At 53.0% G+C, this 27,688-nt stretch overlaps 1 protein-coding gene across 1 annotated transcript; it reads left to right on the top strand.

Annotated features, from left to right (window-relative positions):
• Positions 1–16: 16 nt before the first annotated feature.
• On the top strand, positions 17–27,076 carry LOC127669729 (pyridoxal kinase-like). Its single transcript, XM_052163920.1, has 11 exons — positions 17–191; positions 7,181–7,235; positions 9,082–9,186; positions 11,587–11,670; positions 13,352–13,398; positions 15,131–15,216; positions 16,144–16,189; positions 17,947–18,058; positions 18,937–19,073; positions 21,849–21,915; positions 22,136–27,076. The coding sequence occupies exons 1-11, from the start codon at positions 105–107 to the stop codon at positions 22,246–22,248; spliced, it is 939 nt and encodes a 312-aa protein (XP_052019880.1). The 5' UTR covers positions 17–104; the 3' UTR covers positions 22,249–27,076.
• Positions 27,077–27,688: the final 612 nt, after the last annotated feature.

The following is a 27,688-nucleotide window of genomic DNA, read 5'->3' as shown; positions in this document are numbered from 1 at the left end:
ACTGCGCCTGCGCGGAGGGACCGGCGAGTGGATCCCGAGCCATTGGCCTGGACAGCCGGAGCCCGTAACAGCAACTGTGCCCCAGCAACCAAAACCAGCCCGGCATGGAGGGCGAGTGCCGGGTGCTCTCTATTCAGAGCCATGTAGTCCGTGGCTACGTGGGCAACCGGGTAGCCATGTTCGCTCTGCAGGTACATGCTCCGCCACTTATATAACCCAGCCGGGCCGCTAGTGTGCAGGGCGGCGGGTTCGCGGCGTGGCCTCCCCGACCGATGACCTTGGTCCCCTTGAGGCCACCCTGGGGTTCTTATCGGGAGCTGGGCGCGCTGCGGACGGAGCCTTGCGCACGCAGGCTGGGGGCGTGGAGTACTCTGGAGAGCTTACAGTAGGGTAGTGCATGGGGCACACCCCTGCCCGGCTGTGGAACACACGGTAGTACCTAAGCGTACCTGCTGCTTCTGGCTGCCTGGCCAACTGTGGGCCGGGGCAACCCAAGTTACAAAATGCAGAGCGGGGAGGATTCCTCCCTGCGGGGGCGCGGACAGCCTCTTGGTAGACACAGGCTTGCTCCCTGCTGAAATTCAGGTTCTGCTTCTGCCCACCCCGTGAATCTAGACACGGGAAGGCTGAGTAAGGTCGCAGAGTGGACGGTGCCCAGGAGGCTGAGCCACACTACGGGTCCGATCACTCCTGGGGTGGCCTGTCATCGCTGGGATGGGCCTGGAACCGCAGCCCTTCACCTCCCTCACACTTGCTTCTGTTCCTAAGAGACGGCACAGTTTGCTGAGTTTGGCTTTGGAAGCAACATGTCAGAAGGGCTGTAGCCTTGTCGTCTTCCCAGAGCCTCTCTCTCCTGTGAAGTGTGTAATGAATGAGGCTGTCTCTGATCAGGTGGTGCTTTCTGCTTGTAATTGGGTAGCCCTTAGAGGGAACCTAGGTGTCGTGGGCATTAGCATGGGGGCCAGAGGCAACATCAGGCTGACTGGTGCTGTCTTGCCTGGCCGGTCCAGCAGGAAGCTTAGTCTGCCTGGCCAAGGTGGTGATCTCCTGCAGTGTACCTTTTTGGCTGGTCACTGAGCAGGGGCGGCAGGTCCCTGCATCCCTCCAGCTCATGTCCAGCCACTGTATTGACCGCCAAGGGACATTAGGAAGGAGCAGCTGGCTACCCTGGACCTGCAGGAGGGACCTGGAAGGAAGACAGGTGGCCAGAACTGCATCTAAGGACAGTCGAGGACTGCCCTGAATCAAGCATGCTTGCCAGAAAAAAAAATAGAGCAAATGATTATTGTTGTACAGCATGGGAAATCAAAGTCCGTGCGTACCCACTCTGGTCCTATCTGGAATGCACGGGTCTGGTGCTTCATGCTCTTAACCATTGCTCTCTAGCTTAGGGGGGCCAGGGTTGGGGTAGAAAGGTCATTATGGTAAAACTGTACTAAGGAGCAAAGGGGCAGAGTCCCTGAAGCAGGGACAGTCAGGGAGGGTGGGGCTAGGCTGAGCTTCACGCAGTCCCCTCACCTTGGGCAGAGGCATGCAGACCTCTGAGGCCCTGGGTCTTGCCTTTCTTGCCTATTTCACTTCCTGGTGCTCTTCCTTCACCTACCACACTGTCCCTGGGTCCCCTGGTCCTCTGTCCCCTAGACTGTACCAAGGGCTCAGTGTCCTGTTTTTCACACCATCGTTCCAACTTCTCAAGGGAGGGAGCTCTTCTTAGCTTCCCTCTCGAGAGGTGCTTAAGGACCTGGGGACTCCGTCCTGGCCCATGTGGACTCTTGGCTGCTCACCACACCGCTGCAGCCCAGGACAGGGAGAAGCAGAGATGGAGAAGGAGGACACTCCAACATGGAGAACCTCGGTGAGCACTGTGGGGCTGGCGCTGGCATTGTCTGTGGTAGGCTGAGGCCAATGCTGTCCAGTCTCTGAGAAGCTGTTTCAAGTCCGAAGCTGTGCTCAGTGGAGACAGAGTGTGTGCATTCTCACTGTACGACCTGAAGTGCAGATCTCATTCACATTACTGAATCTGGGGAAGCAGAGCTAGATAGGGGAGGATGTAGCCTTGGGCTGGGACACTGAAGTTTGTCCCAGTGCTAATCCTAGAAGGCTTCCTGGCTGAGGGAGCCTCCAGGGACTGACATCACAGGTTGCAGTATCAGGTGGCTTGTCCATTCATGCCAGACGAGTGGCTGGGGATGTTTCTGGGCCTCCCCTGCAGACCTGTGCCAAGCTGTTGATGAGCTGGTACTGGGACTTCTAGCTGGAGTCCTGGTGCTGGGCCTGGCCTGTGCCTGTGGCTGGGGAGCTCCCTCTAGCTTCTGCCATGTGTCACAGACTCACACATGTGGACCATCAGCCCTGGCTCCCCAGTGCTCCCCGCAGAGTCTCCCAGGCTCACCCTTCCAGTCTCCCACAGGCAGCCAGGATAAACAAACCCTCCAGGGAGGCAGCAGAACCTTGCCCCTGTGTTCATTTCTGTTTCTGGGCCCGGGCCAGGCTCTAGTGGCCAAGGGTTTCATGTGACCAGAGCCACAGGAGGTGGCCACCAGATGGAATAAGTCAAGGTTTGCAGAGCAAGAAGAGGCAAAGGGGCTGGAGAGATGGCTCAGCGGTGAACAGCACTGTCTGCTCTTCTGAAGGTCCTGAGTTCAAATCCCAGCAACCACATGGAATCCGTAATGAGATCTGACGCCCTCTTCTGGGATGTCTGAAGACAACTACAGTGTACTTATATATAATAATAAATAAATCAAGGATAAAAAAGAAGAGGGTAAAGGGATAGTGGGGACAGGTGTGGGGACAGGTGTGGGGACAGGTGTGGGGACAGGTGTGAGGACAGGTGTGAGGACAGGTGTGGGGACAGGTGTGAGGACAGGTGTGAGGCTAGGTCTCCTGCCCTAACCCTTTCTCACTCAGCTCTGCCTGGGAGGAGGGGATTTCCTGCTGTTTTGGCTCTAGCTGTAGGGTGGGCAGGGCAGGGTGAAATCAAGCGTATCTTGGTGCCTGTGCCCATCAGGTGCCACCTCCTCTTGCTTCCTAGCTTTCTGGAGTACTGAGGAATGAACTTTGACCTTGTGCATGTGTCTTTTGTTTTTGTTTTTGTTTTCCCCCCTAGAGACAGGTTTTTCTGTGTAGCCCTAGCTGTCCCCGCACTAGCTCTGTAGACCAGGCTATCCCGGATCTCACAGGAGTCTACCTGGCTCTGCCACAGGAGTGCTGAGATCAAAGGCAGCATGTGCCACCACCTGCAGGTTTTGCATAGTTTTCCAGTGCTCTTCCCCTGAGCTTTGTCCCAAGACCCCTTGTTTTTTTTTTAAAACAAGGCCTCACTCTGTCTGGCATCAAATTCAAAAATCATTTTCCTCTGCCTCCATTGCTCTGTGGGAATTAAAGGGTTAAAGGGGATAAAGGATTAAAGACACCACTATGCCTGGTTTCCTTATATTATGTAACATTGTTATAATAATTATTATAACAATAATTAATTATGATTAATATATTATATTGATTTGGGTTTTTTTTTTTTTTTTTTTTTTTTTTTTTTTTTTTTTTTTTTTTTGGAGACAGGGTTTCTCTGTGTAGTCCTGGGTATTTTGGAACCTGCTCTGTAGACCAGGCTGGTCTCAAACTCACAGAGATGCCCCTGCCTCTGACTACTAAGAGCTGGGATTAAAGGCCTGTGCCACCACACCTAGCTCCAATATCCATTTTTGTTTTTTTGGTTTTTTCGAGACAGGTTTTCTCTGTGTAGCCCTGGCTGTCCTGGAACTCACTCTGTAGACCAGGCTGGCCTCGAACTCAGAAATCTACCTGCCTCTGCCTCCCAGAGTGTTGGGATTACAGGCATGCGCCACCACCGCCTGGCCTCCAATATCCTTTTTAAATGGTGCTGGGGCTAGAACCTAGGGCCTTTCTCACACATACAGAGTAAATACCATACAGCAGTGGTTCTTGACCTTCCTAACGCCGTGACCCTTCAATAAAGTTCTTCATGTGTGGCGACCCCCAGCCAAAAAATTATTTTGTTGCTACTTCATAACTGTAATTTTGCTGCTGTTAACAAATTATAATGTAATATCTGATCTGTAGGATACTTGATAGTCAGCCCCAGGAGGGTTGCGACCCACAGCTTGAGAACTCCAGTTCTACAGCCAAGTATCACTTCCAACTGACTTTCCTCTGCAAGAGGCAAGAGTGAAGTGTCACTATCTGAAGGTTTTGTGTGTGTGTGTGTGTGTACGTTTGAGCATCCACAAGCATGCACATAAGGATGTGCTGTGGGTTTCCTGAGCCTCGTGTGTGTGTGTGTGTGTGTGTGTGTGTGTGTGTGTGTATGTGTGTGTCCAGAGCCTTCTTGGCTCAATGATTCATCACCCTGTGTTGTTTGTGGGTGGAGGGCTTGTCCCTGTTCCCTCTGCCTTCAGAGAAGGCTGTACCCTCCCTACAGAGCAATCTGAACACAGCCAAGGTTAGGGTCTAGTGAAAGGCTGCAAACTTGGTAATGTTAAGATGTCCCTTTGTAAAGGAAAGGAAGCAGCAGGGACTGAGGTCCCCAAACTCTTCATATAGCTGTGGTCTTCTGAGCCGTGTGGCTGTGACAGAGGAGCCAGTCAGCTGGAGATGCCCCTCCTGCCCTGTCTTCTTACCTTCAGTCATCTCCTGGAAAAGCAGTCCCTTGCGTAGCTTAACTGAGGACAGCGCTGAGGCAGAGAAGGCATGGCCCACCCAGAGGCCAGCTGCTAGGAGTGGTTGTGAGGTCCCATGGGTGGGAGCCTACTACCCCACGCACTCTGGGACATGCAGGGGAGCTCATCGTGGGGACAGTGTGTAGGATGCCCTATGGGAGAGTGACCCTAGACCAGAGCAGGGGTGGCTCTGAGGCAGTGGCCTCTAGGGTGAACTAAAGGCACATTGAGCAACTCCTTTGGGGTCAGGAATGCTGTGTGGGTTGGCAGCCCCCCCCCCGCCCCGCCCTGCCCTGCCCCGCCCTGCCACTCAGCCACTCAGCCACTCCCAGCTGTCTGAGCCAGATGTGAGAACTGGCAAGCCAGGAGACAAGGAGGTGGTGGGACATCTCCTGATCCGCTTGCTTCTCAGTGACCTTTCAGGACATATATTTGGGTTACCGGGTCTCAGAGTGGCCCGGCAGCATCCCATGCTGACAAGGTCAGCCTAAGGATACCACAGTGAGCTCAGCACAGCCCGCTGCCCTTCCGGTGTCACTGTGCAGCCCACCACAGGCAGACCTCAGCAGCTACACAGGGTCCCTGGCTCTGCCTGCCTAGCACTGTAATCCTGGAGTGAGGGCTGGGGGGGCCAGGCTGGGGGTGGATGCAGGAGCCGGAGTGAGCGGGGGGGGGGGGGGGGGGAGATTCTGTGTGTGATGGAAGTAGCAGTTCACCTCGGAGAGCAGAGGGTGTGGTCTGCCCGAGTGGGAAGGCTGATGAGAGACCGGTGGTGGGAGGCAGGAAAGGACGTGTGACTTTTGACTGTTACAATGCTCAGGATGACAACAGTCGCGAGATGCTTGCCTGGCCTGCTCGCTGATCCCATCTGTGAGAGGCTTAGGCAGCGGCCCGGGACTAAGTGTCCAGGGCTGGAATCGCCTGTGAGGCTCAGCCTGCCCTCGCCCCTCTGTCCCGAGATGCCTGTGGAAGAACCACACTGGAATATTCCAGAGCTCACCCCGCTCCTGCTGTGCTGAGCAGCTCTGCCTCCCTTGGAAGAGATTAGCTGAGCTGTTGCTCTAAATGTGCCACATCTGGCTGCGTGGCTTCAGGCTGCCTGAGCCTTTTCGCTGGAGGCTTGGTGATGCAGCAGCGGTGGGGGCAGGCGAGAGGCCCCGGGGATGTGCATCACATGTGGGTGGCAGCCACCCCAGCACAGCACACACGTCACTGCTGGAGAGGAGGAGGTGGGGGTGGGGCGGGGTGGGGGGCGGGGTCTGAGAGTTGCTTGAAGGATAAGGGGAGGAGCCTGGTCTGGCAGCCAAGGGCTGCAGGAAGCAGGAAAAGCAAACTGTTGTGTTTTGACTTTCAGTTTCCTGGGTGTTTCTTGCACTCCTTTGGGAGCATTGGTGACCCTAGCAGTGGAAAGGACGAACTATACCAGGCTGTGGTGGGGTGCTTTCCCTCGGGGGACAGCCTGAGGCTTTTCCACTGATAGTGCTGCCCAGTTGGAAGCAACCATTCAAAGGCAGGTCAGGAAGCCCTTGCTTCCATCGGGTCACACTGGGCTGAGAAGCAAACCGCAGACAACAGAGTCTCTAACTGGAGTAAAATTCACCAATTAGGCTAGGCAGGGCACTGAAACCCAGGATTCTGACCAGCACTGGAACTGTGGGCAAACATTCAAACACTATACTGACTACAAAATCCCTACACCCGTCCCCCTCCCCCCCCTACCAGCTGGGCCTCTCCCTTTAAAATAGAAAACTTTTGCTCGCAGTGATGGCTTTAGGTAGACTCTGAGGACCACAACTTTAAGTTGGTTTCCTGGGCTGCCCTGTGTGCTGAGGATGAACAGTTGACCACACAGAGCCTCAGCCTCCGCTCATGGTGTCTCAGGAGCCCCATCTGTCCCATCTGGACAACTCCCATAAGAGCTATGAGACCATTCCGAGCAGCAAGCTTCTCAATAAATGTGGTTGTTTTTGGGAACCTCCGCCCTGACCTGAGACCTTCTTTCTCTGTTTGACAAGGAAGGACTTTGCTGGCTGGCGTGGTGGAGGCTGGTTAAGTTGACCTGCCCAGCTGGGTCTGGCGCTTACACCCTCGGGGATGGGGTGGGGTGGGTTTGGGAACTAACACGGCCCTAATCTGACAGACAGGTGCTTGCAGGGGCTTTCTTTGACCACCAGTGAGGTCTTTAGGGATATGCCATGAATCCTTCAGTGTATGCAACCAAGAGGAGGGGCGTCTCCACCCTGGCCTTTTGGACAACTTTTCTGAGTGAACAGAGGAGGCCCGTGCTCAGGCTGTGTGGCCCTGAAATGCAAACATCTAGCCAGCTTGGGCAGGGCCTTGTGTCCCCACCCTGGGGTCCTCCTGTCTGGGGGTCTCTACCACCTGGCTGGTCTCCTTGTTACCCTCCTCAAATTGGGACTCTAGCCATGGAGGGGACCCCTGCTCTGGGTTCTAGGGGGGTCACAGATGGGCACTGTCACACTCTTCTGCTTGTCCTGCAGGTTTTGGGATTTGAGGTTGATGCTGTGAACTCTGTCCAGTTTTCAAATCACGCAGGTAGGACTTCAAGGTGGTCACCATGAAGGATCTGAGGTTGGCCTGTAACCTGGCAATGGGGGAGTAGTCACTACTCCTTGAGGTGGGCTAGGGGGGAGGGAGATGCATCCCAGAAGGGCCGCTCTGTGCAGGGCACACCCTCACACCATGCTGATTCGCATGCCCACTGTTATGGAGCTGACAGGAGAAAACCCCTCTCTGCCTCAGCCTCCTCCTCTGCTAAGCTGGCAGCCATGGCCCCTGCTGTGGTGGGGAGGCTGAGCAGGTGAGTCCCAGCAGGTGCTGCTGTGTGCTCCTGTAGTCAGCTGGTGACCTGCAAGCCTGTGTGCTTCTCCACTGTGCCAATACCTTGTGCATAGGAGAGCCCTGTGTAGCCTTGACTCAGCAGCAGCACCAGGGAAAGGTGTGTGTGTGTGTGTGTGTGTGTGTGTGTGTGTTCTGGGGACCCAAAGACAGCACTGCTCATTGTGAAAGGGAACTGTCCTTGGAAACCCCTTGAATTGTTTCCTGCAAGTGTGTGCTCCGCACAGCCCTGACCTGCGGCCTCTGGAGTCCATGGTGAGTGCAGCTCTCCCTGCTCTCTGTGCTGGCAGGAGAACAAAGCCATTCGGGTGGTTAATAGTGCCTGTCCTGACATTGTTCTGAACACAAAGGGAACTTTGGGAGCTCAAAGTGTCCCAGAGCAGCCCAGCTGGTCACCAGCAGGATGCAAAGTCTCAGAGGATTGAACACACTTCTGAGTGTAATGGGTTTTAAACAGGGAGGAAGAGAGGAGCCTCAGCTAGGGGCTGACAGTGGGCATCCATGGTCGGGGGCTGCTCAGTTCCAGTGCCCAAGCATTTGAAGTCCCAGATGGCCCAGCGTCTCCAGTGAACTGCATGGCCCCACGGACTCTGACTGCTGCTCTGAGGACTATTTCTTATTCCTGTTCACATGAGATGGCTTGGATGCTGAGCAGTGGGGTTGAGTTTAGTTCTGAGCAGCATGCTGTGTGGGATCACCATCATTCTGGGCTCTGGGATCACTGCCACGCTGTGGGGATCACGTTCATGCTGTGCTCCAGCTGGTGCTCCCTAGGCACCGGAAACACCTGGGTACCACCTGAGACACTGAACGAACATAATTTGCTTTAGTGTAATTCAGGGTATCAGCGGTTGGCCCCACCTGCCCTCTATATTTCTGTATAGTGGTACCCATGTGTCCTGCATCTCACAAAGGTCCCAGAGGCCTTGGATCTTGGCCACACCAGGCAGAAGATCAGGCTGTATGCCCGGGCTAGACCTGTTTCTTGTTTATGCTTGTTTGTCTCTTGCTAGGATTTGACCCTTGACTTGTTTTGGCAGGGATTTAATTTGTGTGTGTGAGAGAGAAATAGCGGGAGGGGACAGATGAGTCCACACCTACCAGGTGACAGTGACCCAGCAAGTTGGCTTTGGTGGCTAGAAACACAGAGGAGACTGGGAACCAGACTGGGCTTAGGGGTAGGGACTGGGTGGGCCGCCCTGAGATGCCCTGTTGAATAGAGCAACAAACAGCTGTGTGCCTGTGATCTATCCATGTCCCATCTTCTGGGGCACCGAGTCCCCACTGCCCTGGATTGATTTGATAGGCTTGGGAGGGTGGAGACCAGCGTTCAGCCCCCACAGTGTAGGAACAGGGTTGTCTTGGGTATTGGGATCACACTGAGGCACTGGGCCCAGAGTATCCAGTCTGAGGCTAAGGCTAGCCCTCAGAAGGCCAGCTCACTGGGTCTCCTCAAGGAGGGGAGGTGGCTGTCATCAGCTGAGATGGCCACCAGGGCAGCCCGGGCTCCCTCATCCACACTCAGTGTGTCTCTTGTCTGCAGGCTATGCCCATTGGAAGGGGCAGGTGCTGACGTCCCAGGAGCTGCATGAGCTCTATGAGGGTCTCAAGGCCAACAGCGTCAATAAGTATGACTACGTGCTCACTGGTGAGTGTCCCAGGGTCCCCATCCTGCTGGGGACAGGGGTGGGCTCAGATTGCCCTCGCTGGGCTCTTATCTGGTTCCTGTCTTCTTTCCGGTAGGCAGAGGTGTGCCCTAGGCACCAACACACCTTAGTGGCATCCTGGGAGAGATGGGAGGGCGTTGGAATACTGCCAGGTAGATAGGTTGAGGTGGAAGTCCTTCTTCCTAGAGCGTGTCCATCTGTCAGATTTCTGATTGTAATTTCTAAGTATTGAGTCTATGTATTCTCTGTGTGTGTGTGTGTTGTGTTTGTGTGTATGCGCGTATCTTAGTTAGGGTTTTACTGCTATAAACAGACACCATTTGACCAAGGCAACTCTTAATAAGGATAACATTTAGTTAGGGCTAGCTTACAGGTTCAGAGGCTCAGTCCATTATCATCAAGGCGGGAGTATGGCGACTCTAGGCAGACAGGGTGCAGGAGGAGCTGCGAGTTTTACTCTTGTTCTGAAGGCAGTTAGGAGAAGACTAGCTTCCACATGGCTAGGAAAAGGGTCACAAAGCCCATCCCCAAAGTGACACACTTTCTCCCACAAGGCCACACCCATTTTCACAAGCCACCCCACTCACACAAAGACCACACCCACTGCAACAATGCCACACCTCCTCATAGTGCCACTCCCTGGGCCAAGCATATTCTGATCACCACAGTGTGTGTCCATGTCCACACAACTGCACACACACCGTGCCACAGCATGGGTGTGGAGGTCAGAGTACAACCTGTGGGTGATAGATCTTTCAACTGCGTGTGTCCCAGGAATTGAATTTAGGTTTTCAGACTTCACATCTAGCATCCTTACTCCATACATCACACTGGTCGCAGTGTAGTTTCCTGTATCAGGTTAAGAATGCCTTGTTTTGGCTGGGTGTGGCAGTATGCACCTAAAATCCCAATCCTTAGACAGGTGAGGCTCTCTATGGGCCCGCCTTGTTGCATAGTGAGTTCCAGATAAGCCAGAACTTCACAGTGAGACCCTGACTCCAAAAAATAAATAAATAAAAGTCTAAGTATGTACATGTCTCACATGCACATGCATCTGCACCCCAGAGGAGAGCATTGTGTCCTCTGAGAACACAGTTATAAACAGTCATGAGCTGCCATGCGGTTGCTGGGAGTTGAACTCAGGACCTCTGCAATAGCAGCCAGGGCTCTTAACAACTGAGCCAACTCTGCAACCCCTAAATTAAAAAACAAACAAATGTTTAGAGACACAGGGGCTGATGAGATGGCTCAGTGGTTAAGAGTGCTTACCACTCTTGCAGAGGATCCAGAGTCAGTTCCCAGCACACACATGATAGCTCAAACCATTGGTAACTCCAGCTCCAGGAGTCTTGACACATTCTCCTGACTACTACTACTACTACTACTACTACTACTACTACTACTTCTCCTTCTCCTCCTCCTCCTCCTCCTCCTCCTCTTCCTCCTCTTCCTCCTCCTTCTTTTTCTTCTCCTTTTTTGAAACAGGGTTTCTCTGTATAGCCCTGGCTGTCCAGAACTCACTCTGTAGACCAGGCTGGCCTTACACTCAGAAATCTGCCCTCCTCTGCCTCCCAAGTGCTGGGATTAAAGGCGTGTGCCACCACTGCTGGGCCATCTCCTGACTTCTGAAGGCTCATGCCCACACATAGTGCACAGACATATAGTCAGGCACACACACATACATAAAATAAGCATTTTTTTTGGAATGCGATTGTTGTGGAAAATATTAAAAAAAGAAAACCCCACTAACCCTCCATGTTGTTGTCAGACCACCACGGACTCTTCAGAGCGGCCTTGGCCGCTCCAGACAACTCTCCTGCTCTGCCAGGTCACTCATCAAGGCAGACCCACATTCCAGTAACCAAGTAAATCAAAACTCTTAGAGCTTAAGTAGGCAATCTGATTTATGTATCAATATAATCACAATTACAAGATGCCAATTGACAATGATAAAAGTCTTGTCCCAATATTTCTAACCTTAGGAAATATACAGAAAAATGTCACAAGCCATAATTCCTCTCCTGCCTGCCCTTCCTCTCAACGCCTAGCTCTGCCCCTTTTTTCCTGCCCAATCACAGACCCTCTCTGCCCTGACGTAACCCTACAGGAAAGTTCCTGTAATATGCTATGTCTTGAAAACTCAGTTACTTGTCAATTATCTCTCCTCCCATCCATCAAAAACTCCTCACATATGTCTGGGATCTTCCTGTCCTCCAGTCCAGGAGTACAGACCTTTGGGAATATCCTGTAGTCCCTAGCTGCAGTATCCAGCCTGTCCCTGAACAGATGCATGCTTGATTTGTTGGTGCTTGTGATGGCAGATGGCCTGGTGGTTAGTGTGGCCTGTTTTGAGCAGATAAATCTGGATTTTCCCTCCCAAGGTTACACGAGAGATGAGTCCTTCCTGGCCATGGTGGTGGACATCGTGCAGGAGCTGAAACAACAGAACGCCAAGCTCGTGTACGGTGAGAGCTGAGCTGTGCTGTCCTTCCCCCAACAGTGTGCCCTGGGCTGCCCTCACCTGCAGGCAAGGGATGGTGCAGTGTCCTCTCTTCTGGCCACAACCTCTAAAGAGGAGTGAATACAGGCCCAGCTGAGGAATTGGGTGACCCTAGGGTCCGGAAGAAGGAAGGGTTAACACCAGTGGTCGTGGGCTCCTTTAATCCCACCCAGCAATGGGAGGCAGAGACAAGTCAATCTCTGTGAGTTTAAGGCCAGCCTGCTCTACGGAGCCAGGGCTGCACAGAGAAAACCTGTCGCAAAAAAAAAAGGGGGGGGGGGTTATTATATGTGTGAGAACTTGGGGTGCCGAAGATGTGAGAGGTCTGATCTTAAAGGGGATGTAGGTTGAGTTGATACCCCAGGCAGGGTAAACTGTTGTGGGGGGTGGTGACAAGGTGTGGATATCATATCCAGTTTGTCTGCGTAGCTTGGGTGACACGATCCTGACTACCAGATAACAAGGGTTCATGTGTGACATGGAGCAGAGACAGTATTACCAGACTCATAGCCCAAGGCTGGATCCTGAGTGCCAGTCTTCCAGGTGTGCACAGTGGACCTGCCCCCAAAGAACAATAGCCCACCGCTCTGTCCATGCAGTGGACGGTGAACCAAAGGGAATGTGTGTTAACCTGGGACAATACTGTGAGACTCAGGCAGGCCTGAGGGCACGATGCCAGTCCAGGTGACACGAGGAAAAGTGTTCTTGAGACAGATGGGTGAACGATGGTAAATTAAATGTGGATTTACCTCAAGGGCCTAAGTGTCTCGGCAGAAAAGTGCAAGTTTCTAGAGAAGACATTGTTCTGTGTAACCATATGCACTGTAATGGTTTTTTAAAGATTGAGGGACCAGGGATGTGGCTCGGTTGGTAGAGCCTTGGACGGGGCTCAGTACACATGAAGCCCCGGGCTTCATCCCTAGGACCACAGACACTGGATGTGGAGGTCTACACCTGTAGTCCCAGTACTTGGGATAGAAGTTCAGGGTCATCCCAGCTACAGAGTGAGTTCAAAGCCAGCCAGGGCAGAATGAGACCTTGTCAACAGTCAAGAGCACAGACTTCTCTTGCAGAACACCCAGAGTTCAGGTCCAAGTACACACTCCAGTGGGTCACAGCTGCCTGTAAGTCCCATTTCAGGTGATCTCATGTTCTTGTGACCTCCTGGGCATCTGCACACAGGCTGCATGTACACACATGCAGGTACAGCTGCACACATATGCAGGCACACACTCATACACATCAAATCAAGCTTAAAAGTAAAATGAGATCCTTGCACCATGTAGGATAGTATAATGCAAACACATAAAAGCAGCAGCAAAACAGGAACAGCAAGTGTTGGCGAGGATGTGGGGAGCTCACAGCCCTGCATTGCCAATGTGAATGTGAAGTACTGCGGTCACTATGGAAACCTGTCTGTCAGTTCAGAGAAGCAGTTGGGTGTGGAGCTGGGCATGGTGTGTGCACGCCTGTATTCTCAGTTCTGTGGGAAGAAGGCTGAGGCAGGAAGATTGCAGGTCTAAGGCTATCCTGGGCTACACACTGAGACCCCATCTCAAACAACAAAAGAAAAGAAAAAGCAGACAGTGCGCACATCTGTGGTTGCAAGCCACAGCAGCTGCTGACCAGATGTTCTGTCCCCGCAGTGTGTGACCCTGTGATGGGCGACAAGCGGAACGGGGAAGGCTCCATGGTGAGTGACTCACACCGCTGTTCACGTGTGGTCTGTCATCTGCTATGAACCAAGGGAGGGTCCCCTTCCCAGGGAAACCAGTGTGGTTCCCATACAGGCTGGTGTGTACCATCTGTGTCTGCGTAGACTACCCACGTGTCCCATGGCAGTCATAGACAGTCTGTCAGCAGTGGGCGAGCTGTTCAGTAAACCTCCAGGTGTGGACACTGATGCTAATGTCCTGTGAGTTTCCTCAAAAGCTTGATCGGAGGCTCTAGCAGGGAGGAGGTATAGCCATTTACACTTTTTGTTTTGTTTTGTTTTGGTTTTTTGGATTTGGTTTTTCTGAGACAGGGTTTCTCTGTATAACCCTGGCTGTCCTGGAACTCACTCTGTAGACCAGGCTGTCCTTGAACTTAGAAATCAGATTGCCTCTTGCCTCCCAAATGCTGGGATTACAGGAATGCACCACTCCCACCCAGCGGCAGTTTACACTTAATTGTAGGACAGTACTCCTCTGTCCAGGAAAGACATCTTGGGGGTCAAGCTCATGGCCTCTCACGTACTAGCCACATACTCTGCCACCGAGATGTGTGCCAGCCACCAAACACAGTTATGTAAGAACATAGCCCTGTAGCTGACTTCAGACACACCAGAAGAGGGTGTCAGATCTCATTACAGATGGTTGTGAGCCACCATGTCCTTGCTGGGATTTGAACTCAGGACCTTCAGAAGAGCAGTCAGTGCTCTTACCCGCTGAGCTATGTCACCAGCCCATGTAAGAACATTTTTGATTCCATGATCAGACCTGAGTCTAGGGCTTGTAATGTGCAGGTGGCCACATCTCTCTTTAGTTCTTTTCCAGTTTGTGCCAGTCAGCAGGTGTCCCTCTGGATAGGACCTTGGGCCTCCAGGTTAGCTGGAAGGGCAGAAATTAGAACCCTGGACCACACACCAGTGCTGCAAAGCATCATGGAAGCAAACAGTTATTTCTGTGTCATGTGGGACTTGGATATCAGAGACCAGACAGTGGGCATCTGACATCTTAGTTACTTGTGGGGCTGAGGCAGGAAGAGTGTGAGTTTTGAATCCAAATTTTTAAAGAGGCGCTTAGCATAGTAGGCCATGCTTGCCCAATAGGAACAAGGGCCTGGGTCTATCCTCGGCATGGAGGTAATAATGAACAAAGGGTAAAGACAGTTCTGAGCTGGCCTTTGTAAGTCACACCTGTAACCCTGGTACTTGGGAAGAAATAGGAAGGTTGCTATGAGTTCTAGCCTGGACTACAGAGTAATAACCCATATGGGGTTGGGAGGAGAGGTACTGAACTGTGAGATGCTTCATTGATACCTTAAATCAACAAGGAGATGATCAGGCATGTCTTACGTGTTGATGAGACACCCCAGGTCTCAGGCTACCAGAGCCAGGTGGGCCCCAGTCCAAGCTGGCAGGGCCTGAGGGCCTGGTGTCACCTAAGTCACCCTGTGTGGTCCTGTGTCTTAGCTCCCTATCTCCCTTCCTCCCTTTGTGGTTCTGGTGAGCTGAGGCCTTCCCCTCCTGTCCAGGCCCTTCTCTTCCTTGGTGGCACCCTTCTCTGTCCCTGTCACCCCGACTCGGGTCTGTGGGTCCTTGGTTGTGTATTTCCTCATGGTGGCAATGCCAGGTCTCCCCTGAGGATTCGGGCATTGGGATTGTTCCCTGCTGGACTCCTTCTGTGCGAGTGAACCTCCTTGTCTGTCTCCTGTCTCTCCAGTATGTCCCCCAGGACCTCCTTCCCGTGTACAGGGACAAAGTGGTTCCGGTGGCTGACATCATCACTCCCAACCAGTTCGAGGCTGAGTAAGTGACCACAATCTCAGAAACACCAGATGTCCCAGGGAGCCCTGCAGAGTCCCAGGCTAGCCCACTTATGTGCCCCCGGCAGCCCCATATCTGCCCCCTCAGGCCCCTAGGTGGCCCTTAGAAAGCCTGGCCACTGATCGTGTCTTCCTGGCCGATAAGCCTGGATCCTAACCCCGGAGTGGTTCCCATTGCATCTAGGGAATGACATGCACTCGTTCCCTCTGGTTCCTGGTCCATGATCCTGTTGGCCCGCAGTTCCTCCCTGCTGGCGAGATGTTCCAAGGAGAGAAAGTGGAGGTTACACATGTCCAGCTGAGGGCTGCTTTGGCTGGGAATGTGCAGGTGGAGCTGCAGGCCACAGATCAATCTCTCTCAGAGCTCAACGCCCATGGCCATGATTGCCTTAAGAGCTAGCTTCCAAAAAACACTGCCAGTTACCCAGCCTGGCAGGGCACAGGCCTCTCTGCCCTGTGAGCAGGGTCCTGCAAGCCCTGTGTAGACCCACGGGGGGGGGGGGTGTTGACAGATTCAGCAGCTAAGTGCCTCTCAAGTAATGATGGCATCTCTTTGAGGGCCCTCTGCTTCCAGCAGGCTGAGGCAGACAGGTGCGGAGTGCTGGTCATTCCAGCCCTCAGAGTTCCTTGAATATTGGTTACCTGCCTGAGCTGTGGTGGAAGTCAGTGGGCATATAGGTGCTGTTTCTGACTACGGTCCTCTATAGGGTTCACCACTGTTTGGAGCATCCCCATGTATACAATTTCCCGTATCACACACTTCACCCTTGACCCTCCCACCTCTCATGTGTTCAGGCCTTGCCAGGTTCCTAGGCCAGTAGATGCTGTGATGGCTCCTGTGGGGATGTAGGTCAGGTGTCTGGAAGGCTCTGCTGTAGGGTCCTGCTCACCCCTCCCGTCTGTGTCCCAGGTTGCTGAGTGGCAGAAAAATCCACAGCCAGGAAGAAGCATTCCAGGTAAGGAGAGCTTCACACACAGCCCTATTCAGGAAGGAAACAGACGCCTGTCTTCAGGGATGTCTGAGGGATACTGAGCTCTGACCCCGGGTGTAATGAGCACCTGGTCACTGACTGATACCTCTGTCAGCTCTATACTCACTCTACCATGTGTCTGTGTCTGTGACCTGCGGCTGCCATAGCAAAGTGTCTCTCACAGCTCTGGGGTCTGAAGGTCCAAAGTGCAGGGGTGGGCAGGGTGCCCTCCCTCTGCGGCCCCCTTCCATCTCCAGCTTCTTCTGCTGTGAGCCTGCTGTGTTGACTCATAGCCTCAGCTGCCTCCTGACACAGCAGTGCCCAGCTGTCACCATGCTTTGTAAGACAGCCGTCATCCTCCTAAGGCTCTGGGTCTGCGGCCCAGTCAGCTGCAGCCTCAGCTTACAGTGTGTCTTTTCACAAATCAGCCCAGGGCAGTCAGTGTGTACAGTGAGCATCTACTGTGTACCAGGCACTGTGTGAGCTCTGGGCATGATCTCATCTATTGAGCCCCACAGCCCGCAGTGTGCCAGACACCTGAGTCACCATCATGTCCCAACCCTGTTCTGGTTACCTTCAGTTCACACCATCCTACCCAGGAACAAGCAGCCGGCAAGAAGAAGCCACCCAGAAGGCTGTGGTGGCAGCTCCCTGCTGGGCCTGGGATCAACATGTGTCCAGGACTGGTGGGCATCTTCTGTTTTAAAAGACTTAGCTCTTTGTAGCTTATGTGTGTTTTCCTGTGTGTGTATGTGTGCATCATGTGGGTGTCTTGTATCCTCAGAGCCAGAGGAGGGCTTCAGATCCCTTGGAACTGGAGTTAAGGACAGTTGAGAGACACCATGTTGGTGTGTCTGACCCTGAGTCCTCTGTGAAAGCATCTAATGCTCTTAAGTGCTGGTCCCTCTCGCCAGCCCCGTGATGGGTGTCTTCAGTGTCACCCACACACAAGCAGCTCCATACACCTGTGTGGCCCTCCTGTCTTCCCGCTGTGGCCTTAGAGACTTCAGTGTGTAGTAGATAAGTCCATGTCTGTCTTCTCCCTCTGTGAGTAGGCGGTGGCTAAGTCCACATCTTGATTCACTTGTTTAGGCACCACAGAGTGTACCCTCTGAGGATGGCATTTCAGACTGGGGCATCTATCAGGTTTAAACCAGCTGGAGCCAGTTGTGATAGGTCACAGCACTTAAAAGAAAGATGCAGTGAAGTCTCTTTGAGGTCCAGACCAGCCTGGTCTACATACCAAGTTCAGGTCACCCAGGACTCTATAGTATGACCTTGTCTCAATCAATCAGTCAACAACCAACCAACCAATCAATCAATCAATCAATCAATCAATCAACACAAGGCAAAACAAACAAACAAACAGACAACAACAACAAAAATACAACCAAGCCAGCTGGGAGATAATCTCGCTCCTCATTGGTGGATATGACTAGCTTCCCAGGTCCTCAGGAGTTGGGGTGTGGCTCCCAAGCTTCTGCATATTCTGCACTCCCAACTCTCAATGGTCTGACTGCAGGTGGCTGAGCACAGGCCTGGCCTTGTGTCTGCAATGTCCCAGGTTCTCTGGGAGCCCACAGCATTCTGGTCTTGCCTGGCTGCCCAATCTCTAATTCCAGAGAGGAGGACAGTGGCATCCCGGGCCTGCCCCCCCCCCCCCCCGTGTCCCCTGGGGAAGCTTGAGCGTCAGGAAGAGCCCCAGTGTGTGGGTGTGCTGACCTCTCCCTTGCTGCTGGCAGGTGATGGACTTGCTGCACTGTATGGGTCCCGACACTGTGGTCATCACCAGCTCTGACCTGCCGTCCCCACAGGGCAGCGACTACCTGATGGCGCTGGGCAGCCAGAGGATGAGTAAGTTCCTGCCCCACCTGCTCTCCATGCTCCTGGGCCCTTTGGTTTACGTAGCCCCTGGCATGCGGGCATCAGAGGATGCTTGGGGATCAATAGGAAGAAGATTATGCTGGGTCAGCAAGGGGCTGTTTCCTCTTGCTCCTCAGAGAGTCCGACAGACAGAAGGCAGGCTCAGGTGGGGCTCGATGGGGCACTGGTGACAGGAGCAGCTCACCCACCCCCACTAACCAGATGCTCGGATATCCATGCAGTGCCTGAATTGGCAAGTTCTCATGTCTGGTGACCTGGCATATTATGGACTGGTGGCCTATTTCAGAGGCCAGCTGCGTCTGACTTCTGTGGCCCAGGTGGCCAGAGGGTGTGGGTGTCTTGTTGGGCTGTGGTGACTGCTTATCCAAGCAGCACTTTAGAGAATTGTTTGAACAGTGTTACGATGCACAGAGCTGGGCCACAGACTCACACTCATTGGCTCCAGTGAGCATTCTGGATGCAGAAGGTGTAAGGATGTGTGTATCTGAATGCCTGTGTGCCGCACACATGCATGCAGACAGAGACAAGCAGTGCATCCAGGCAGTTCCCGGCACACTGAGCGTGTAACACCATGCCGACTTCATCTTCTAAGGGGCCAGTGTTTCACTCCCCTTTGGAACAGTGGAGGCAGAGGGGGTTGGTAATGACAGTCCACCTGAGTCCCTGAGGTACCTACCGCAGGATGCCACACCACCTCTGTGTGACCCTCTGTGGCATGGGCAGTGCTGACCTTCCTGTCACTTCAGAGATATGGAGACAAGTTGCGCTGACAGGCTCTTACTGTAGGGGTGCCCCTTGTCTGGCTGAGAAGTTTCACGCTCAGTGACCTGACTTATGTCCTCCCCCAGGGAAGCCTGACGGCTCCACGGTGACCCAGCGCATCCGGATGGAGATGCGCAAGGTGGACGCTGTCTTCGTGGGCACTGGGGACCTCTTCGCTGCCATGCTTCTGGCGTGGACACACAAACACCCCGAGAATCTCAAGGTCAGTTGGACCTCTCGCTCCTCCCAATTCCCTCTGCTCTCTTAGTGGGGACATAGAGCACTATGTTTCTAACCTCCAGAGAGAGGAGCAGGTTAGTGGGGCCTCGCTCTGAGCCAAGGGTCTGTGGGATGATGACCGTGGACCAGACACCACTCTGTCAGTCTCTTGCCATACCTCCCATATTTGGGAAGTGTTGTCCTAGAAACAAATCCCAAGGCATTGACTGGATTATAAAGTTGGAACACAGGGCGCTCAGGCTGTATCTGCAGTGCATGTGTGCGACCTGAGCTGTGACCCTCAGACAGCAAAAAGTAAATTAATGAGAACATTAAAGGATATAAACTAGCTTTCCCACCGGAGTCAGCCAGAAATCCCGGGCCCATGCAGCCTTCCAGGTACCGCTTTGGTGACCCAAGAGCCACTTGTGTAGCTGGTCTTTCCTAATTTGTGTGTTCTTCTTGCTTGCATTCTTTATCCCCCTGGTTTTACCCCCTAACATTGGAGAGGAGAGAATGAAAAATAAAGGTGTATGTGTGTGTGTGTGAGAGAGAGACAGAGAGAGAGAGAGCTGAATTTAATCTCTTTCTTGTTTCTTCTTTGAGCATGACCACTCACAAACCACAAACAACCCCTGTGATCAACCACTAACCACTAACCTGACCCTTGGCCCTACTATGTATATACCCTCTGAAAAGTTCCCAGAATTCCAAAAGGCACACAAAGGGAGAAAATATGCAGCTGGTAAAACCACACCTCTGCTAGAGCATGAGGCAAATCATAGCCACCTGCTGCAGACCGTCTGAACCAGCCCATATTGCATACCTGGGATTAAGACAAAAACACATTCTTACAATATTTCTGTCTCTCTTCTTTTTAAAGATGTATTTATTATTATATGTAAGTACACTGTGACTGTCATTAGATACATCAGAAGAAGGTGTCAGATCTCATTATGGATGGTTGTGAGCCACCATGTGGTTGCTGATATTTGAACTCAGGACCTTCAGAAGAGCAGTCAGTGCTTTTAACCGCTGAGCCATCTCTCCAGGCCACAATATTTCTCTCTGTGTGCACATGTGTTGTGGTATGTGTTTCTGTGTGTGTGTGTGAGTGTGTGTGTGTGTGTATGTGTGTGTGTGCGCGTGCTTAAGAAACCAAAATTCCATTATTCTCACCACCCATTTTTTCCAGCACTTAGCCTGGATTGTTTTTTGCCATGTAGCCATGGCCAGACTTGACAGACACTGACCTTGGGGTAAAAAGGCAGTAAGTTGAGAATGCCCATTGAAGTCGTCCCTTCCCCCTTAGTCCTGTCATGGAGATAGGTCTTTCTATGGTTGTCTGTCCAACCCTTGTGTAGACTTACCTCGTGTGGAGATAGGACTAAGTTGGTACTAGAGGTGTACCCTAGCCACATCTCAAGCTCAGGAGGGACCAAGATGTTTTGGGGGGATCATGCTGGGGCTTTTCTTGTCCAGTATGCAGTTCAATGTGTGGCTCAGGCTGGGCAGAGGAGTTCTCTCAAGGCAATGTCTTTGCATGTGATCTCCAGGCCTGTGAGCTAAAAAGCCACTTGATGCCCAAGTAGCAGGTCCTTCACACAGCTCCACAGTGGCTCCAAGCCAGCGTGTCCTACTCCAGTGCTGTTGAAGGCAGACTCACAAGGGCTGGGCTCATGGCTCAGTGGAACATTTAACTCGCACACACAGGCCTGGGTTCTATCCTAGCATAGCAAATACAAAAAGAAAAAGACCAGCTGTGACCTAGAGGAGGCAGTTAGATGAGGGGACCTGGAACTGGGTTCCTTGGTCTGTCCCACCAACCTTCCTACCCAGCTCTGACTCCTTGCCTTTATAGTAGAGAAGGAGACAGGCTCTCAGGCTCTGAATTTAAGTCTACCATGCTCACTTCTTTTTCCCTGTACTGCCTCTCTACCTGCCTCCCTCAGGGGTAGGGCAAGCCAGACTTGCCCTGTCTGATTGGCAGCAGTGGGGGTTCGTTCCTGCCACAGAGGTTTGGCAGCTGTCACTCTGTGGAGCTTCACGTGGAGCTCCTAAGACAAGCCCTGGCTCTTCTAGTCCATGTCAGGGAATTGAGGAGTGTCTGGGTACTGGCTGGCTCCCCCAAACCTCTGGCCTTGAACTCAGGGTGGGCCAGAGCTCTCTCCTTTTTAGAGTCTTTAAAACTAATTATTACCAGGAATTGTAATTAAGCACCCGCTGAGTTCCAGGTGCATCGAATATTGACAAGTCCTGAGTCAGTGCTGCCCCATCCACCCAGTGATGCATCTCAGTGCACAGGGAAGCGGGTAATTAGCCTGCAGCATCTGCTTGGCCCTCTCTCCGCTGCTGTAACAAAATACCCGAGGTCCTTTATAAAGAGGAAAGGTTTCCTTCTGTTCACGGTTTTAGGGGTATCCGTCCCTGGTGAGCTGGCCTTGTTGCTCTGAGACCCATGACTGTGCATCATGGAGAAATCCAGGGAGCAAAGACCTTGCATGGGCCTGACCTCTGGAAGCTCTCATCCCTCCAATATCACCCCGTCAGAGGGTCTAGCCTCTAGCACGTGCTATGGGGGACCTCCAGATACAGACTGATGCAGAAGCATCGCTGTGGGGGCTGTCCTGCAGTCAGCCCAGTGGAGGCCCAGCTGTGTCCAGTGTGGGTGTGAGGGACAGTGAGGCCAGCTCCCTGGTGACTGAGGGAACTGATACTTGAGGCTGCCCTCTGTTCAGAGACGCTCAGCCCCCGCTCAGTGTCTGTGTCCTCTCCACAGGTGGCCTGTGAGAAGACAGTGTCCGCCATGCAGCACGTCCTGCAGAGGACCATCCGGTGTGCAAAAGGTACCTGCCTGTGCTCTGCCTTCCTTGGAGGTGGCCCCTGACTGGAGGTGGGCAAGGGGAAGGGGCGCTCCCTCCCAGCCTCTGCCTCCTGCTGCCTGTCAGAAGTGAGGCAGCAGGGGGCAGTGTGGAGCCCCTCCTGCATCAGGAACTCAGAACTGAGGGAGGGGAAGGCTGTCTCAGGTTCCATCCTGCCTGCTCTGACCTTCCCCGTGTTCTGCAGCTGAAGCAGGAGAAGGACAGAAGCCCAGCCCGGCTCAGCTGGAGCTGAGGATGGTCCAGAGCAAAAGGGACATCGAGGACCCCGAGATCGTCGTGCAGGCCACGGTGCTGTGAGGGCCATGCTCGCCCACCCGCCCTGACACACAGCGAGCTGAGGTGTCTGTCTCCATTCCTGTGAAAAGCTGTAATGTCTGCCTTAGAGCCATGACTGAAACTTGACATTGTGTTCCTTCCTGAGAGGCAGGTCCCAGCCAGTCTCTTATCGTGAAAATGTGCCATTGTGCTATTTTTTTATAATAATGACAAAGCCGTCGTAGAAATATGTGATTCAGACCCATGGCCCCTTCCCCAAGGCTCTGGGCCTCTGCCTGCCTAGTGTCACCTCACAGGTATGTGGAAGATGAGTGGAGGGGGCCAGCCTGCTGCCTCTGGACCCTTCTGTTGGCCACTGGCTGCCGTTGCCTCTGTGCATACACAATCCCTGATTGTGTATAGATCCCGCCTGTGTTGGCACTGTGTTTAAAAGCGGGTTAGATCGTAACCATTGGCATCGGAAGAATTATGCCAAATATCTCCATTGCCATTCTGGTCTTTGCCTTGTTCCTGCATTGGCGTTTCTGTGTCTGTCTCTGCTGCTCTCTGGCTGTCCCAGAATGTCAGACGTATGCAGCTGTTGGACTGTGTCCTATGCCCAGGCTTGGGCAGGCGCACAAGCATGTGGTCACTGTGACAGGGACCGTGTAAGGAACTGAACATTCCAGGACATCTGCAGGCCGCCTGGGGGTCTGCAGGGTCTCCTGTAACTTGGGAGCAAATTCTAGGAAATCGACCAGCGGAGGGTTGAGCTGCTGAGCGCAGGGCAGCTTGGGAGTTCAGGGAAGCTTCCCACACTCGCTCCTGTGGGCCACACCCAGCCCTGCAGGACTGTCACCCGGGTGTGGACCTGCCCCAGGCTCCTGGGGACAGGGGTTTGGACAGACAAGGAAGGAGAGGCGGGGATGGCTTCTGCCCCCTGGTGGCCGACTTAAGTGCATTTTCTCTTTCCCTACTCACCCCTATTTCTGTATTGTGTGCTCACCTCATGGTGAGGGGCAAGAGGCCCTTATGTGAAGCCAACTAGCGCTCTGCGTCCTTTGAAGTTCTTCTCCTCTACAGAGTAGATTGACGTTGTGTGCATAGGGGCAGCTCTTAGACCCCAACAGGAGACTGTGACATGTCCCGTTGCCTGCTGCTCAAGGGTGAGTTTCCTGCCTCTGCTTCCCAGAGTTTGGTGACCTGTGTCAGGCTGTGAGTGGGACGGTCCATTCATAACATACCTTGACCTCGGTCAGCACCCACACCTATTTCATTGGACTTCAGTTCCTGAGATTTGCCTCATCATCCTCAGCCACGGTCTAAGGAGAAATTGGACATTACTTTGGAGCCTAGGGGATAAGGACCAGAGCCTGTGACTAAGAAGAAACGATTAGTGCTCTGAGCATGAGCACAGGCCCTGGGCAGACGTAAGGCTTTCTAGAACCTTCTGCGCCCTGCCAGCCGGCAAGGACAGGGTCTGGCCTGCTAGGATCCAGATCAGAAGTGGCTCTCACTTTCTCTTTCCAGAGTGAAATAATGTGGAATAACGATAAGGAAATAATGTGTTTCAAATGAGCTGCATTAGCCCAGCGCTGCCCATTTCCTGTTAGGGACTTTGGTTCCATCTCAAAGCATCTCCTTCAACCTCCCGGATGCTAAGAGGAATTCCCACATGCAATCCTTCTTAGCTCGCTGCCTGCCCCTGTTAGAGAATCCTGGGCCTCCATCTTCCTTCTGCAGTATGATAGTGATTGTAAAAATGATGCGGCCTTTTCTTCAACTGTGAGAAGCACAGTTTTGGTTTTTGGGTTTTTTGTTTGTTTGTTTGTTTGCTTGGATTTGTTTTTTTTCTGAGACAGGGTTTTTCTGTGTAGCCCTGGCTGTCCTAGAACTCACTCTGTAGACCAGGCTGGCCTCGAACTCAGAAATCCACCTGCCTCTGCCTCCCAGAGTGCTGGGATTACAGGCGTGTGCCACCACCGCCCGGCGAGAAGCACAGTTTTAAAGCACACTTTTAAAAAGCTGCTCAATTTTTCAGTGGGAGCGGTCTGGGCTTAGCTGTGCCGAAGTGGGGATTTGAAAGGAGGGGACCGTGTGCCCCACAGGCTGCGTTCCTACCCTGATGTCCCCCCAACCCCCACCACCACCTGAGATAAGAGGCCAGCACAGGCTATTAGAGGTCAGGCTGTCTCCTGTCTTGTTGAGGAAGGCAGGGCCCCTGAAGGAGGCAGGGTGGCCCGAGCAGCTGAGGCCTGTGGTGTGCCCTGGGCAGCTCCTGTTACTGCAGACCTCGCGCTGTCTGTGAGGTGAAGGAAAAGGAAGTGGGTGTGTCGTCTCCAAGCTCTTTGTCTCCTTTCAGCCCCTTGGGAGATCATTAACCTGGGGCGGGGCATCAGTCTGCGTTTGCACAGTTCTCAGGCGCCCAGTGACCACAGGCCGGCCTGACCTCTGCTTGCACTGGCTACTCCATGAGCCTTTCTTCTGGGACAGGGTGTCCCCCTGGACCAGAGGGCACTGGAGTTTGAGTGGACAGGCACAGACCTAGGCTTTGGTGGTGTGCCCTCCAGAGGGCGCTGTAGCCCAGCGCCCCTTCTATTGCTGCCAACTGGGGCGCCTTTTCCAATCACCCACGCGGCTAGCTGCACTGAGAGGCCCAGGAAAGCAAGTCTGTCCATGTGAGGGATGGATGCTGACCACATGACCCAGCCGTGGATGCTAAGAAAGGGCGTCCCCGACCCCTAGGGGCAGTTCTGGGAGGGCAGGGTCAGTGTGAGGTTACAATAGAGCTGTGGTCTCTGTAGGGAGAGCAGTGAGCCAGGGAAGGCTTGAACCTGGTCCCCAGGTCTGATGAATGTCACTCCCCGACCCTCTGAGTGATGTGGACGTGTCCTGGGGCAGAGGTGCAGCTGGCCACGCATGTGCCAGTCCTCATGCTTTTCCACACTTTCTGTGACAGCTGTAGATGGTGGCTGAAGGCATCTGCAGGTTCCAGTCCTGTCCACAGTCCTGTCCAGAGAAGAGAGGTTTTGGCCTCCAGTTGCACTCTCAGCATCCACCAGCAGGGGGCGCAGTAGAGACAGCAGCATCAGAGGCCCAGACAGATGCTGGCTGGTACCAGCCCATTAAACAGCAGTCTTTCTGCCAGGAGATTTGGTTGGATGTTTTTTACTGTGCAAATCTTTCTGTGAACGCTGTGTAACACCTCAAAGTAGGTGGGAGCTCAGTGTGTTCCCAGTCCTGCCTGACATCCCCGGAAGCCATTGCTTGGTCAGCATGGCTAGAATTGACAGTTTGTAAATATCCGTGCATTTCGCACTGTGTGTTTCCTTGCTGGCTCTGATTTATTCTTGTTGCAGACACTTTCCATGCAGTGATTAATATAAAACAATGTTTTATATGTCATATTTTCCCATCCCTACACTCTGACGGGTTTAATTTGCTTAAAACCAGAATTTAATGAGTAATTTTAAATTTAAAATTTAACAGCATATAAAACTTATAATCATGGAATTTTTTTTCTTTTTTTTCTTTTGCCTGATATGGTGATGTACACCTGATGTCTGGTACCATATAGGCTGAGGCAGGAGGATATTGACTTTAAAATCACTCTATGCCATGTCGTAAGACTCTTTAAGCACATACAAGGCTATGCCTAAATTGTTTTTCTTGTCTTTTAAATTTTCTGGTAGAATAAACACAATTTCACGATTGCCCACTACTGAGCCAGGCAGAGACTGTCCGAAGAACCGGAGTCCTCTCCATGTATTACCTCCCTTGCCTGTGGCTTGGCTCCCCCGTGCCAGCATCTCCTCATTCCTTCCCTGGCTCACCGCCAGCCAGTTTCTGGTCTTTGTGCAATAGGATACACATTCCACGTGGAAAACGTCTCCCTGATGCCACCCTGCCCTGGTCAGCTCAGACTGCCTCTGCCCCGGAGCTACAGATGGGTGGAAACAGAGGAGAGGGCCTGCCACTCTGAGTTCCATGCATGGAAGCTCCCAGAAGGCCTTGGGTATGACCTTGGCCATAGCTCACTGCCCATCCTATAGAGCCAGCAGGCCTGACGAGATGTTGAGTAAAACCATGTCTGCAGCTTACGGACTGCCTTGCAGAGGTAGGCAGTCCCCCACGCAGGCGGGTGGAGGTGCCTTCAACCTTAGTGTGACCTGGGCCTGTGCTCTGGAAGCCTTCGAGCTACACTGTCACAGAGGACCCGGTTCATGCCTGACGTGAGGAGGGTGTGTCCTGGGGGGGGGTGACAGGGCACAGTAGAGGATGCAGAGGCTTAGCACATCCTTCTCCCTCGTTCCTACAGAGCAGGAAGGACCAAGTGAAGTTTCCTCAGAGCTCAGGCCTGAGTGATTCCCACAAAACAGCCAAGACCATTTTCAGGATGATGGGGGTGTGGTGTGTGATGTCCTTCTTTTGTGAATGGAGGTGAATTCTTCATGGACAAAGCTCTGGAAGGATGAGATGTGGGTGACGTCTCAAATGCTCTTAGCTTCATAGCTGCCCATTCCTAGCACAGAGCCGGTCAGAATGCCACCCATGTGTTGCAAACCTGGACCAACTGGAGGATGGGTTGCACCTGTGGGGCTGGCCTGACCCTGCTAGTCCTCCCCAGAGACCTCAGCGCTGTGGAGGCCCCTGGCCTTTAGAGCAAAGCACAGTTGGCCCCTCAGTCCCTGCTGTGTAGGAGGGGTGAGCTCTAGGCCCAGGTGGTCTCCTGCCCAAGTCCCCCAGCCCTCTGTACTGTCCCGTTAGCGTGTTTGCAGACGTGAGCACCTGTCAGCACTGTGTATCTGTGTCTGTTTTGTGCTGGTCTGTTGTCTTCTATGACTACCCACAAATAAATATTTTCATTGCAGTCGTGTTAGTGTGGTGATTTCTCCCCAGCAGGCCCCTTGTGGTTCCTGCTCAGAAAGCATAGCAAGGAAAGTGTGTGCTTGGTCACAACTGAGGTGGCCTGTGTGTCACCCTTTACTCCCTCAGCCTTCTCGGTCTCAGGGGACTGTCTGGTGCCTCAGGGCCAGCCCTCAGGCTTGCGGCAAGCTTCTCTGGGGTGAAGCACTTGGAGATGGAGTCTGCTCAGCTGCTGAGCAAGGATCTGAAGAGCAGAGCCAACTGTTCAGTTGCCGCGGGAGTTCTGGTGCCATCTGACTCCTTGACAGTTGAGCATTTGACATCGGATGCTCAAGCCTGGGAGTTCCGGGACCATAACTATCCCGTGCCCTTAGGTGCAAAACTTTGGAAGAGTTCAACAGTGGGTCTGAAGGCAAGGAGGCTCTCAGGGAGAAGAGATTCCTGAGTGCATATTTGGTCATTTGTCCCCAGAGAGGATGTGGGGCAATGGTGGTGTCTGCCAGGGTCAGAGCAGAGACATAACCTGTTCAGTGACTGCTATACGGCTGTATACAAATAAATGGATACATTCGTTTAATTAAAGCCAGGTGAATTCAAATGGGACATTAGTGTCACC

Source organism: Apodemus sylvaticus, chromosome 19 (genome assembly GCF_947179515.1).
Source record: "Apodemus sylvaticus chromosome 19, mApoSyl1.1, whole genome shotgun sequence".
Taxonomy (NCBI): domain Eukaryota; kingdom Metazoa; phylum Chordata; class Mammalia; order Rodentia; family Muridae; genus Apodemus; species Apodemus sylvaticus.
Note: the sequence above shows the minus strand (reverse complement) of the source record. Positions and strands in the feature narration are given on the sequence as shown.